The 13,151-nt window shown below is 42.8% G+C and overlaps 1 protein-coding gene and 1 non-coding gene across 2 annotated transcripts in view; both read right to left on the bottom strand.

Moving 5' to 3' along the window:
* Positions 1–397: 397 nt before the first annotated feature.
* Positions 398–503, bottom strand: LOC116813937 (U6 spliceosomal RNA). Its single transcript, XR_004371064.1, has one exon. It is a non-coding gene; the product is annotated as a U6 spliceosomal RNA (small nuclear RNA).
* A 759-nt stretch (positions 504–1,262) lies between these two features.
* STX12 (syntaxin 12) overlaps positions 1,263–13,151 on the bottom strand; it is a 51,046-nt gene continuing 39,157 nt past the window's right edge. Inside the window, exons 6-9 of the mRNA XM_032759481.2 lie at positions 12,433–12,538; positions 6,525–6,597; positions 4,698–4,780; positions 1,263–2,767 (exon numbers count right to left, since the gene is read on the bottom strand). Coding sequence (XP_032615372.1) covers positions 2,669–2,767; positions 4,698–4,780; positions 6,525–6,597; positions 12,433–12,538 — 361 coding nt within the window. The 3' untranslated portion in view covers positions 1,263–2,668. The remainder of the gene's footprint in view (positions 2,768–4,697; positions 4,781–6,524; positions 6,598–12,432; positions 12,539–13,151) is intronic.

The following is a 13,151-nucleotide window of genomic DNA, read 5'->3' as shown; positions in this document are numbered from 1 at the left end:
TTATTTTTTAGCAAGAAAAGAAGCACAGAGAATATTTTTTTAAAAATACAGAGCACTTCGGCCAGGCGCCAGTGGCTCAGGCCTGTAATTGCAGCACTTTGGGAAGCTGAGGGGGGCGGATCACTTGAGGTCAGGAGTTCCAGACCAGCCTGGCTAACATGGTGAAACCCCATGTCTACTAAAAATATATTTTAAAAAATGAGTCAGGCATCGTGGTGAGCACCTGTAATCCCAGATACTTGGGAGGCTGAAGCATGAGAATTGCTTGAACCCAGGAGGTGGAGGTTGCAGTGAGCTGAGATGGTGCCACTGCACTCCAGCCTGGGCGACAGAGTGAGACCCTGTCTCAAAAAAAAAAAAAAAAGTATATATATACATATACAGAGAGACAGAGACAGAGAGAGAGAGAGAATTCGTGAATTTGCATGGCATCCTGGTGCAGGGGCCATGCTAATCTTCTCTGTATTGTTCCCATTTTATATATGTGCCGCCAAAGTGGGCACTGTATTTTTTTAGTTTCTAATGTGAAGCCATGTTAAAAACTGCTGTCCTAGATCGTGATGCTCCCAGTGATAATCAAGGCACAGATAAGGAGAATTCTGTGAATAGGTTTATTAGGACCACCTAGGAGAACCTCTCTGGCAACTACCACAAATTCTAGGCCATTTAAAATCCAGGCCAAGTTCATATTTGCTCTCCATGATCACCATTACAACAACCACGGGTCATATAGTATTACAGAACAGAAGCATGGTCACTTTATTTTACCCAAATGCAAATCGTTTTTCACAACCAAGACTTTTTTCTTTCCTACAATGTTACAAATGATGTATCCACGTCCGACTGTAATGTGGAGTTAAACAGTGATCACAGAACCAAGGATTATCTCTGAAGCTGCTCTTTGGGCCACGGTACCACCCCAACAGCTCTAGCCTGTTGTTCTTTTTTTAAATTAAAAAATCAGTTTAAAAAAATGGAGATGGAGTCCTGCTATACTGCCCAGGCTGATCTTGAACTCTTGGGCTCAGACATACCGATACACTGATCCTCCCGCCTCAGCCTTCCAAAGTGTTGGGATTACAAGTGTGAGCCATTGCGCTCAGCCATCTCTACACACTGTTTTTCAAGGAAAGGCAGCTACACCTATTCCGTCCCAAACCAACCCTCACCTGGTGTCCAGTTTTCTTGGAAGTCTCAATTTTTCCTTGACAGCACATTACCTAATACCACATTAGGATGTTAACTCATAAAAATATACTACAAAAGCTTTAAAAAACATTTATTTGTATTAAGTAAGTGCAAGAGTGCAAAGAAACTTATGCATCTGGGCCTTTGTTTCCCTACTGTTCACATTAGTTTAGTTTAGAAGATCAAGTATAATAACAGAAGGAGAACAGAAGAAATGAATATAAATATACTCAGGGTAGCCAAATCCTCGAATTCACTAAAGGATGAACCAAAGTTGTTGGCCAGATTCACATTTATGTGGGAGCCTAAACAAATTATGTTCCCTTTAACTGTTCTAGGCCTGTGGAAAAGGGAAGTGGACAACATTTATATTGCAAGACAGTAATTTTATTGAAACATCTTTGTTTTGTCTAAAACTATGCATGGAGATATTAATCTCTTGTTTATAAATTAGGTTAAATCTAACATCACTATTTGAAACCAGTATTATTTACAAAAATGAACCTCTTCTTTGCTTCATTGTTGGTTCACAGGAATAATTTTAAACCAACCTCAATCTATCTTTAAAAATCTTCCTGCCTTCAAATGCCCAGCAACCCTTAGAAGGTAGGGGCAGCCCTTTGACAGCAACATTCATCATTCACCAGGAATGTAGAAGCACAAGTGAACAACAACAACAACAACAACAAGATTAAATCATTCCCAACAATTCCTATTTGCTTTTCCAAAGCATGCTATGTCTAATTCTGCCTTTCTATGCAGACAGGTGGGAGAGGGAGCCCATAGAGTATGTTAATGTTAATTAAATTAACTTCTTTTAAAAGCTAACAGGATGGCTTAGTGTGGATGAGGATGAACTGCTGTGGATGACACTAGCAGATAATAAAGTAAACTTTAAACCCAGGTTAGTAACATGTACTCCAGTAACTGACCAGCTCAGATAGACTTCTCATTTACTCTGGATCACATGTACAATTTTTTACCTTCCAATTAAATATAGTGCCAAAATCTTTCAAAATAGAGAATAGGCTTCTTAGAAATTCAAATAAAAATGTTAAATAATAAAAACTAGTGGCCTATTACAGTTTCTGACAGACTCCAATATACTGGGTACCAGAAAGTAACTCTATCTCAGATGCTAGTAAAAAGGTAAATTTTGTATATACATAAAAGACAATATTATGAGACTGTAGTGTCATTTGTCAAAACAAGAATATCTAGAATGGAATTTTCAGTAAACACTTGGGATGAAGGGCAATCAGAATACAAGAGGAAGCAAAATCCACATAAGTTAATTCCTAATTTGAGAAATCAATAGAATCAATAAATTGATAAATACTGTCTCCACAGGTCACGAATTCCAAAGACTAGTTAGTAGTTAGTTTCTAACTGAATGATTACAGGACGTTCTGGTATATGCTGTCTTCTTGTGATCAGTTTGTTCTTGAAAACAGCTCAGCGGGAGAACGATCAGAGGCAATCATTTCGTTTTATAAACTAGCCAGATAATAAATCCCAAGATTACAATAATCACTGACAGGACAAGCACCAGGATACACATCTTCTTGCGAGATTTTTTCTGAGGAAAGAAATATGTAAAAAAGACACTTATGAAACAAGTAAAATTTGTATGTGTAAGACTCTAAGAATGCTTCATAAATCTGCCTCCTTGTAATTAAAGATTAACTCTATCCATGCAAAATTATGCAGAGACTTTCCCAGATATCTTAAGTCAGCAGCAATAGGTAGTAGTGCAAGTGTTTTTTTGTTTGTTTGGTGTTTTTTTTTTTTTTTTTTTGAGACAGAGTCTCACTCCATCACCCAGGCTGGAGTGCTGTGGTGTGATCTTGGCTAACTGAAACCTCCACCTTCCAGGTTCAAGTGATTCTCGTGTCTCAGCCTCCCGAGCAGGTGGAATTACAGGCGTGTGCCACTATGCACAGCTCGTTTTTGTATTTTTAGTAGAGACGGGGTTTCACCAGTGTTGGCCAGGCTGATCTCGAACTCCTGACCTCAAGTGATCTACCTGCCTCGGCTTCCCAAAGGGCTGGGTTTACAGGCGTGGGCCACCGCACCCAGCCGAGTAGTATAGGTTTCAAAGTTTTAATTCCAAGTCCCCACATACAATTTTGCAAAGGAGCTACACCTGTGCTGCCAGGCATTATTTGCAATAAAATATTTGTGCATGTGTATTTTTTTTTTTTGAGACGGAGTCTTGCTCTGTCCCCCAGGCTGGAGTGCAGTGGCGCGATCTCGGCTCACTGCAAGCTCCGCCTCCTGGGTTCACGCCTTTCTCCTGCCTCAGCCTCCCGAGTAGCTGGGACTACAGGCGCCTGCCACCACGCCCGGCTAATTTTTTTTTGTACTTTTAGTAGAGACAGGGTTTCACCGTGTTAGCCAGGATGGTCTCGATCTCCTGACCTCGTGATCCGCCCGCCTCGGCCTCCCAAAGTGCTGGGATTACAGGCTTGAGCCACCGTGCCCGGCCTGTGCATGTGTATTTTAATAACATTTTATAATATGTATAAAACTGTTATGTTCATTGTAAAAAAAATACAGCAAGCAGAGGGAGAAAAAAAATCACCCCTAGATAATACCGTCAACATTTTGATTGTATTTCTTTCTGATTTGTTACTATGTATATTATTTGACATAACTGGGATCACACTGTATGATGTTTGATGTTTTTCCTTACTTAATGTTTAGTATAAACATTTTTCTGTTTAAACTCTTCATAAACATCTCTCAATTCCCATATGCAACAATGAGTGGATGTATATAATTTAATTATTTCCTTACTGTTGGACACTAAATTAATCACCTAGTTTTTAAAGGAAACACTATTATTAAATACGAATTTCCTTATGAGCACTCCCAGGTAAAATACAGCTATCCCAGGAACACAGAAAACAACTGAAATGCTATTTATTTCTAAAAAGCCATGCAACACCAAATTGAAGGGAAGTGAGAAGGACTTCATTCACATTATTTGTACACTGAGATAAAGACTTGGATAAGTAAAAAAACCAGTTTCAACTAACATGTAGAAGGATTTCACTTTACAGGAATAGTTCCAGAATGATTACCCCTATTTATTCATATATAAATAGCAGTCGAAGTTGATTCTATGTCCGTCCTCTATGGCAACAGTCAACATAAAGTATCTATGAAGTCTTCTACTTTAACTGGACTTCTTACTACCCTAATTGAAATACATTCAGCTGTTTGGGATATAAAATAGCCTCATAGCAGATTTAGGTATCATATTAGTGTATAGGGTTAGCTTTGCAGTTACTAGCCTTCTGGTAAGTTTATTCAAGGTGTGATTATTTTTTGTAGATCTATCTGCAAAGGAAAATAATAAAACTGGAACTGGGACTACAATTATGACTACTTTCCTTTAGCTTAAACCTAAGCAAAAGGCTGTAGCTGTTCTCAATATGTCAATGTACTCTGATGGCCTAAAAAGTCTGCAACACAGAGTGACTTTCTTTGGTATCCACTTTTACCTGATAGTAAGCAGCTCGCTGTAACTGTTCAGTGGCTCTTTCGACGTGCACCTCTGAGCTTTCCACATTGGCTTCTATGCTATCTGCAAAAGGAAGGACAGAGGATGTTTTAACACACTCAGATGTTTTAAGACTGCGAATTGAACAGATTTCTGATGTTACGTATCCTGGTTTCACTACCACTATCCAAACTATCCAGCCATGAAATCGAGTTACTACCTTGGTAAGAGACTAGCCCTATTCTTTGGAGAAAAAACAATGAATTTTTGGGGGCTATGAAGTATTTAACTTACCCATAAATGATTCATAAAAAATTATGTAGATACACATAGAGAAAGAGAGAAAGAATACATAATAAAGCAAATGGGGTAGAATGTTAACAAGAGGTAAATCTGGGTAAAGGGTATAAAGAAGGTCCTTGTAATATTTTTATTTTTGCTACTTTTTTTTTTTTTTTTTTTTTTAAGAGATGGGATCTCACTCTGTCACCTAGACTGGAATGCAGTGGTACAATGATAGTTCACTGTAGCCTCCAACTCCTGGGCTCAAGTGATCTTCCCACCTCAGCCTCCTGAGTAGCTAGGACTACAGGTGCATGTTACTATGCCTGGCTAATTTTTTCGTAAAGACAGGGTCTCACTATGTCACCCAGGCTAGTCTTGAACTCCTGGCTTCAAGTGATCCTCCCACCTCAGCCTCCCAAAGTGCTGGGATTACAGGCGTGAGCAACCATGCCCAGCCTATTTTTGCGACTTTTAATAAACTTGAAATTATTTCCATATAGAAAGCTTTAAAAAAAGAGTTACTGGCCAGGCATGGTGGCTCACGCCTGTAATCCCAGCACCTGGGAGGCCAAGGCGGGCAGATCACTTGAGGTCGAGAGTTCAAGACCAGCCTGACCAACATGGAGAAACCCTGTTTCTACTAAAACTACAAAATTAGCTGGGCATGGTGGCGCATGCCTGTAATCCCAGCTACTCGGGAGGCTGAGGCAGGAGAATCGTTTGAACCCGGATGGTGGAGGTTGTGGTGAGCCAAGATCACACCATCGCACTCCATCCAGCCTGGGCAACAACAGTGAAACTCCATCTAAAAAAAAAAAAAAAAAAAAGAGTTACTAACCCCATAATTTTGCAAGTTTGTAGAGATAAAAGCTGGGAAGCTGAGAGCTATTTCTCTAAACAAAGACTTACAAAGAAGTCAATGGAACTGAGTATTCAGGAGGCCTCATTTAACTTCTACATTTGATAACATAAGAAAATTGCTAAGAAAAATAAATTTGGTAATTTTTAAAATGGCATTCCTAAACGTACTTTAATTCTATAGCTGATATGACTAACTACATTTTTTTTTTTTTTTTTTTAATTGAGACGAAGTCTCACTCTGTCACCCAGGCTGGAGTACAGTGGCGCAGTCTCGGCTCACTGCAACCTCCGCCTCCCGGGTTCAAGGGATTCTCCTGCCTCAGCCTCCTGAGTAGCTGGGACTACAGGTGCGTGCCACCAGGCCTAGCTAATTTCTTGTATTTTTAGAGAGACGGGTTTCACCGTGTTAGCCAGGATGGTCTCCATCTCCTGACCTCGTGATCTGCCCGCTTGGGCCTCCCAAAGTGCTGGGATTACAGGCCTGAGCCACCACGCCCGGCCTAACTCCTTTTTCTTTCTTTCTTCTTTTTTTTTTTAAGAGACAAATTCTCATTATGTTGCCCAGGTTGACTTCAAACTCCTAGATGGTGCTTCAGCCTCAGCCTTCTGAGTAGCAGGGATTACAGATGCATGCCAAATACTATCAACTCACCTTGAGGTTAAAGGTATCAACAATACATACCAATCAGATCACCCTGGTCATGGATCATCATGGCCAAATCTTTAAATATCTGATTGACATCCAAAATGTCAGCCTAAGGAAGACAAAAAACAATTAACTAACATTAAGCAACATGTTAGAAGATTTGTTTCCCTCATGTACCTAAAGTTTTACCTATTAACATGTGTGTTTTTAAGGCTCTATAAAGCATGCTTTCTCTATAAACAGAAAATAATCTATTGCTGCCTACCCAATATTGTAAAACAGAAGACAGATAAACTCACCCTTCAAGCAACATTAATTGGACATGCTACATGGGAACCAGTAAGAGTGCCCAAGTCCAAACAGTACAGCAGAAGGCTGGAGTGCTGATACAGACAAATTCTTGGTGTGATAGCCCTGTGTGGAGACTGCTAGGCCTTGTGACAAAAGCCTGTTGAGTGCCTCCCGATGACAACCACTGGGACTTTGGACTACAGAATTTAAATGTTTATACAAGATCTTGCTATCTGGGGAATGCAAGGAGGAGCTACAAGTAAGGAGCCTCTTTTCCCCTGGGATTGACTCTGGAACTGTGTGAGGAGCTGCTGGATTCTGTCATCACTGGACAATGCCCTATAGTAACTCCCAACTGACTGACAAGAAGCTGATGCTTTGTGGATAGCAGTTCCAAAGTGAATGGACTACATCCTATTTACTGCTCTGATCAAAGAACGTAAAAACAAATCAGCTCGGTGGCCTGAACTGCAGCTTGTTTTCCTAACAGCAGTGGAAGAATGTAACATTGGCAAAACCCCCTATATTTGGGTCTTTCTCCCTCCTTCCCTCCTTCTCTCCCTCCCTTACTTTTTTCTTCCTTTTCTTTCCTTCCTTCTTTCCTTCCTTCCCTCCTCCCTCCCTCTTTCCTTCCTTCTCTCCCTCTCCTTTCCCTTTCCTTCCCTTTCCTTCCCTCCCTCCCTCCCCTTCCTTCCTTTTTTCCCTCCCTCCCTTCCTTCTTTCTCCTCTCTCTTTCCTTCCTTCCTTTCTTTCTCTCTCTTTCTTTTTTTTTGAGACAGAGTCTTGCTCTGTCACCCAGGCTGGAGTGCAGTGGCACAATCTCATCTCACTGCAACCTCCACCTCCCGGATTCAAGCAATTCACCTGCCTCAGCCTCCTGAGTAGCTGGGATTACAGACCTGTGCCACCACGCCGGAATAATTTTTGTATTTTTAGTAGAGACCGGGTTTCACCATGTTGAGCAGACTGGTCTTGAACTCCTGACATCGTGATCCACGGCCTTGGCCTCCCAATGTGCTGGGATTACAGGCGTCAGTCACCGTGCCTGGACTCCTCCCTCCCTCCCTTCTCTCTCTATCCCTCCCTCCCTCCCTTCCTGATCAGCCTGCCTCGGCCTCCCAAAGTGCTGGGATTACAGGTGTGATCCACCGCACCCAGCCTCCCTCCCTTCTTTCTATTTATTTTTATTTTTTACTTGGTTTTTTTGAGACAGAGTCTTGCTCTGTCATCCAGGCTGGAGTGCAGTGGCACAATCTCAGCTCCCTGCAACCTCCATCCCCTGGGTTCGAGCGATTCTCCTGCCTCATCCTCCCCAGTAGATGGGATTACAGTCGTGCACCACCACGCCCGGCTATTTTTTTTTTTTCTGAGGTGGAGTTTCCTTCTTGTTGCTAGGCTGGGGTGCAATGGTGCAGTCTTGGCTCACTGCAACTTCCGCCTCCTGGGTTCACGCAATTCTCCTGCCTCAGCCTCCCAGGTACCTGGGATTACAGGATGCACCACCATGCCTGGCTAATTCTTTATATTTAGTAGAGATGGGGTTTCACCACGTTGGTGAGGCTGGTCTTGAACTCCTGACCTCAGGTGATCCACCCGCTTTGGCCTCCCAAAGTGCTGGGATTACAGGCATGAGCCACTGTGCCCGGCCCTAATTTTTGTATTTTTAGTAGAGACAGAGTTTCACCACGTTGGCCAGGCTGGTCTCAAACTCCTGACCTCAATTGATCTGCCTGCCTCGGCCTCCCAAAGTGCTGGGATTACAGGTGTGAGCCACCACGTCCGGCCTGTATTTGAGTTTTTCTGACTCATGATCAGGCAGAAGAAAGACAATGGAAACCTGTCTTATTAAAGGGATGCTCATATGGGGCATGACCCTATGGAAATTTGAGGGCAATTCCCTTCCAGGTTTGAAGGGTTATTGGAATCATAACTTGGCAGGCATTTCAATCACTTGCTAAGAGTCTACCATAGTTGGGGTAGTCTGCTAGTTGCTGTGAATACAGCTAACTGGGGTGGACGTGGGGAATAAGTGCACAATAAAATAAATAAGAAGAAAGAGTACTATATAGGAAATGACTGAATTAATGGTATAGAAAGATGTGGAGAAAAGGAAGACTTTGCAGAAGAGGTAAGACATGAGTTGTGCCTTCAAGCAAAGGAGAGGTCATAGAAACAGAAAGGCAACTCAGTTAAAGAGTAAATAACCTAGCTTTGCCGTAACATAGAATTTGTGTGTCAGAGTTTGGAAATTACTAGATACGAAAATTGAACCTAGGCTAAGGAACTTGGACTTTCCTCTGTTGAATATGAAATGATCCATTATACCCTGGCATCCATTACATTTCTTTCCTTAGCTCCATATGTCTTACTCCACTCTGCTATAACAGTACATTCGTCCCTTGGTATCCAGGGGGGATTGGTTCCAGGACTCCCTCCCTCTAAGTCACTGATATAAAATGGCATAGTATTTGCATATAACTTATGCCCATTGTCTCCTATATTCTAAATCGTCTCTATATTACTTATATAATGTTACATTACTATTTTATATTACATTACTATTTTACATAGCACTAACATTGTATTAGTAATGTACTAAACTAATACAATGTGTTATATAAAATACTGTTACACTGTATTGGTTTTTACATTTGTATTATTTTTTATTGTTGTATTATTTTTTAGTTTTTTTTTTAATATTTTCAATCCACGGTTGCTTGAGTCTGAGGATGTGAAACCTAAATATATTGAGGGCTGACTGTATTTTTTTTTTTTTTTTTTTTTGAGACAGAGTCTCACTCTGTTGCCAGGCTGGAGTGCAATTGCTCACTGCAACCTCCGCCTCCCAGGTTCAAGCGATTCTCCTGCCTCAGCCTCCTGAGTAGCTGGGATTACAGGCATGCACCACCACACCCAGCTAATTTTTTGTGTTTTTAGTAGAGACGGGGTTTCACTATGTTGGTCAGGCTGGTCTTGAACTCCCGACCTCAGGTGATCCACTCGCCTCAGCCTCCCAAAGTGCTGGGATTACAGGCATGAGCCACCGCGCCCGGCCAGTAATTTTTTTTTGAAGGAAGGATTATTACTATTATTTGAGACAGAGTCTTGCTCTGTTGCCCAGGCTGGATTGCAGTGGCATGATCATGGCTCACTGCAGCCTTGATCTCCTGGGCTCAAGTGATCCTTCTACCTCAGGCTCCTGAGTAGCTGGGACTATAGGTACATGTTACAGCACCCGGTTAATTTTTTATTTTTTGTAGAGGTAAGGTCTTGCTACACTGCCCAGGCTGGTCTTGAATTCCTGGGCTCAAGCAATCATCCTGCCTCAGCCTTCAACTTGCCGGGATTACAGGCATGAGCCATTGCACTTAGCCATATTTCTAATGTTAGACAATTAATTCAATTAGTAGTAGCAGTAGGTGAAAAAGAGTAAAGATATGACATTTTTGAAGGCAATAAAATAATCATAACTTAAGGATAAACTATCCCATGTAAAAACAGACACGACCAGCCTGGCCAAAATGGCAAAACCCCATCTCTACTAAAAATACCAAAATTAGCCAGGAGTGGTGGCAGGTACCTATAATCCCTGCTACTCGGGAGGCTGAGGCAGGAGAATCGCTTGAAGTCAGGAGGTGAAGGTTGCAGTGAGCCAAGAATGCGCCACTGCACTCTAGCCTGGGTGGTAGAGTAAGACTCTGACTCAAAAAATAAATAATAAATAAATAAAAACAGACATTCATGGCCTTTAGGGCAGTGGGTCTCAACCCCGGCTGCACATTATAATCACCTGGGGGAACTTTTTAAAAAAATACCCATGCACAGCCGGGCGCAGTGGCTCATGCTTGTAATCCCAGCACTTTGGGAGGCCGAGGCGGGCGGATCACGAGGTCAGGAGATCGAGACCACGGTGAAACCCCGTCTCTACTAAAAATACAAAAAATTAGCCGGGCGTGGTGGCGGGCACCTGTAGTCCCAGCTACTCGGAGAGGCTGAGGCAGGAAAATGGTGTGAACCCGGGAGGCGGAGCTTGCAGTGAGCCGAGACTGCGCCACTGCACTCCAGCCTGGGCGACAGAGCAAGACTCCGACTTAAAAAAAAAAAAAAATACCCATGCCCAGGGCCTCATGCCCAGAAATTATGATTTATTAGTTTGAACCATATAAAATAATGGATATTTGCCCATTTTTAACATACAATAAACAGGAATTTCACATTATCCCATCAAATAATTAGTGGCAGATGAGAGCTGGGGCATTAAAAAAAATCTTCTCCAGGTGTTCCTCCTGTGCAGTCACGGTTGGGAACCACTGCCACAGATGGAGGCCAAGGAGGAGCTCAAAATTTCCCTCTCTCCTTTTCTCCTCCCCTGATCCCAGCAATGGCAGCCTTCTACCTTCAGAGAAAACTAAACTGGAGAAAACTCAGGTTTAAGGATATTTTAGCTGGGCACAGTGGTTCATGCTAGTAATGCCAGCACTTTGGGAGGCTGAATCAGCAGGCAGATCACTGGAGGTCAGAAGTTCAAGACCAGCCTGGCCAACATGGCAAAACCTGTCTCTACTAAAAATACAAAAATTAGCCGGGTGTGGTGGCACGTACTTGTAGTCTCGGCTATTCAGGAGGCTGAGGCAGGAGAATCGCTTGAACCCGGGAGAGGGAGGCTGCAGTGAGCTCAGATAGCGTCATTGCACTCCTGCCTGGGCGACAGAGCAAGACTCAGTCTTGAAAAAAAAAAAGGATATTTTGTTAGTCACTGTGCAAAATTAAAGTTGAAAGCTCAGTTAGTTAAGAAAGGCCTGCAGACTTCTCCCTCAGCCTCCACCTCAAAAACTGTTTCTATTTCTCTGACTCACTGAAGGGATAAGATCTACAACTTGGGATTAGACTTTAGGATATACAAAAATGGAGCAAGACTTTTGGCCTGCCTTTATTCTGAGCTATTCAGACTAAGCGAAGGGGCTCTCCATGGAGTCCTGCCTAACCCGGAGGTTGGCATTGAGATTTGAGGTCAAAGTTCTAATGAGCAATAAAATATCTGCCTGCCTTGTTCTGTTCTCCATGTACATTTCTCCAGGAGAAATAAGATGTGGTGATCGGTATAAGATGTGGTGATTGAGGAAAGGATTTGAGTACTCCTGGGCACCAACGCCAATACCATTATAACAGTAGTTCATGCCAGGAGCAGTGACTCATGCCTGTAATCCCAGCACTTTGGGAGGCCGATGAGGGTGGATCACTTGAGGTTGTGAGTTCAAGACCAGCCTGACCAACATGGAGAAACCCCGTCTCTACTAAAAATACAAAACTAGCCAGGCGTGGTGGCACATGCCTGTAATCCCAGCTACTCAGGAGGCTGAGGCAGGAGAATCGCTCGAACCCAGGAGGCAGAGGTTGCAGTGAGCCAAGATCGCACCATTGCACTCCAGCCTGGGCGACAAGAGCGAAATTCCATTCAAGAAAAAACAAAACAAAACAAAACAAAAAACAGTAGTTCAAACCCACCATGATTACATTGAGACAGAAAAAATACAAATCACACAATGACACATTTTATGCTTTTTCATAATCACTAAGAGAATTAAAGTGAACTAACGAGTTCAGATACCTGCAGACACACTGAGTCAAACAAAAAACATGACCTGGCTCTCACCTCCAGCTGCCGAATTGCCGTTTCTCTTTCTTTAATAAGCTCCAAATCCTGCTCGGTGATGGCCACCTCATCCTCCTGGCTCTGCATCTGGTTCCACTCCTCATGGCTGCAGGGAGACAGGCACGCTAGGTGATTTCTCCTCTCAAAGGCAGAACAAGACATATCTCCAACACCTCTACTGCCAGCAGAACCTATGCAAAGACATTACCAGGGCTCCACTCCTCTGCTGTCAATAAGGAGGGCCACATTCTTCATATCCAGAAGCAAAGAGCTGATGATATCAGGAAAACAAAGACTCAGCTTCCGTGGGCAAAGCTGACATGTAGCAGAATTATGAGGGATGGGACTCCTGGCTGTTTCCATTTAGGGGTATATTCTGTAATCTCACTGGGGCTTGCCAGACAAGGAGAGTAGCCAGAGATTTGAGCTCACTGAATTATGTTGCACCATCATCTTCCAGGGCACTCTCAAAGCGCAAGCTGCATTGGTACCTTCAGTACTAAGTGGGTGGAGAAGAGCAAGCTATGTGACCTATCAGTGCTTTGCCAGTTAGTTCAAAAGAATCACATCTCCTGGTTTTCCGAAATTTCCTTGAGGTTATGCTTTGGGTTAAATACCTCTTAACAGGCCAGGCGTGGTGGCTCATGCCTGTAATCCTAGCACTTTGGGAGGCTGAGGCAGGAGGACTGGTTGAGGCCAGGAGTTCAAGACCAACCTGG

This window comes from Hylobates moloch, unplaced genomic scaffold, assembly GCF_009828535.3.
Source record: "Hylobates moloch isolate HMO894 unplaced genomic scaffold, HMol_V3 SCAFFOLD_9, whole genome shotgun sequence".
Classification (NCBI taxonomy): Eukaryota; Metazoa; Chordata; class Mammalia; order Primates; family Hylobatidae; genus Hylobates; species Hylobates moloch.
The sequence above is the reverse complement of the archived record's forward strand: the minus strand, read 5'-3'. Positions and strand labels throughout refer to the sequence as shown.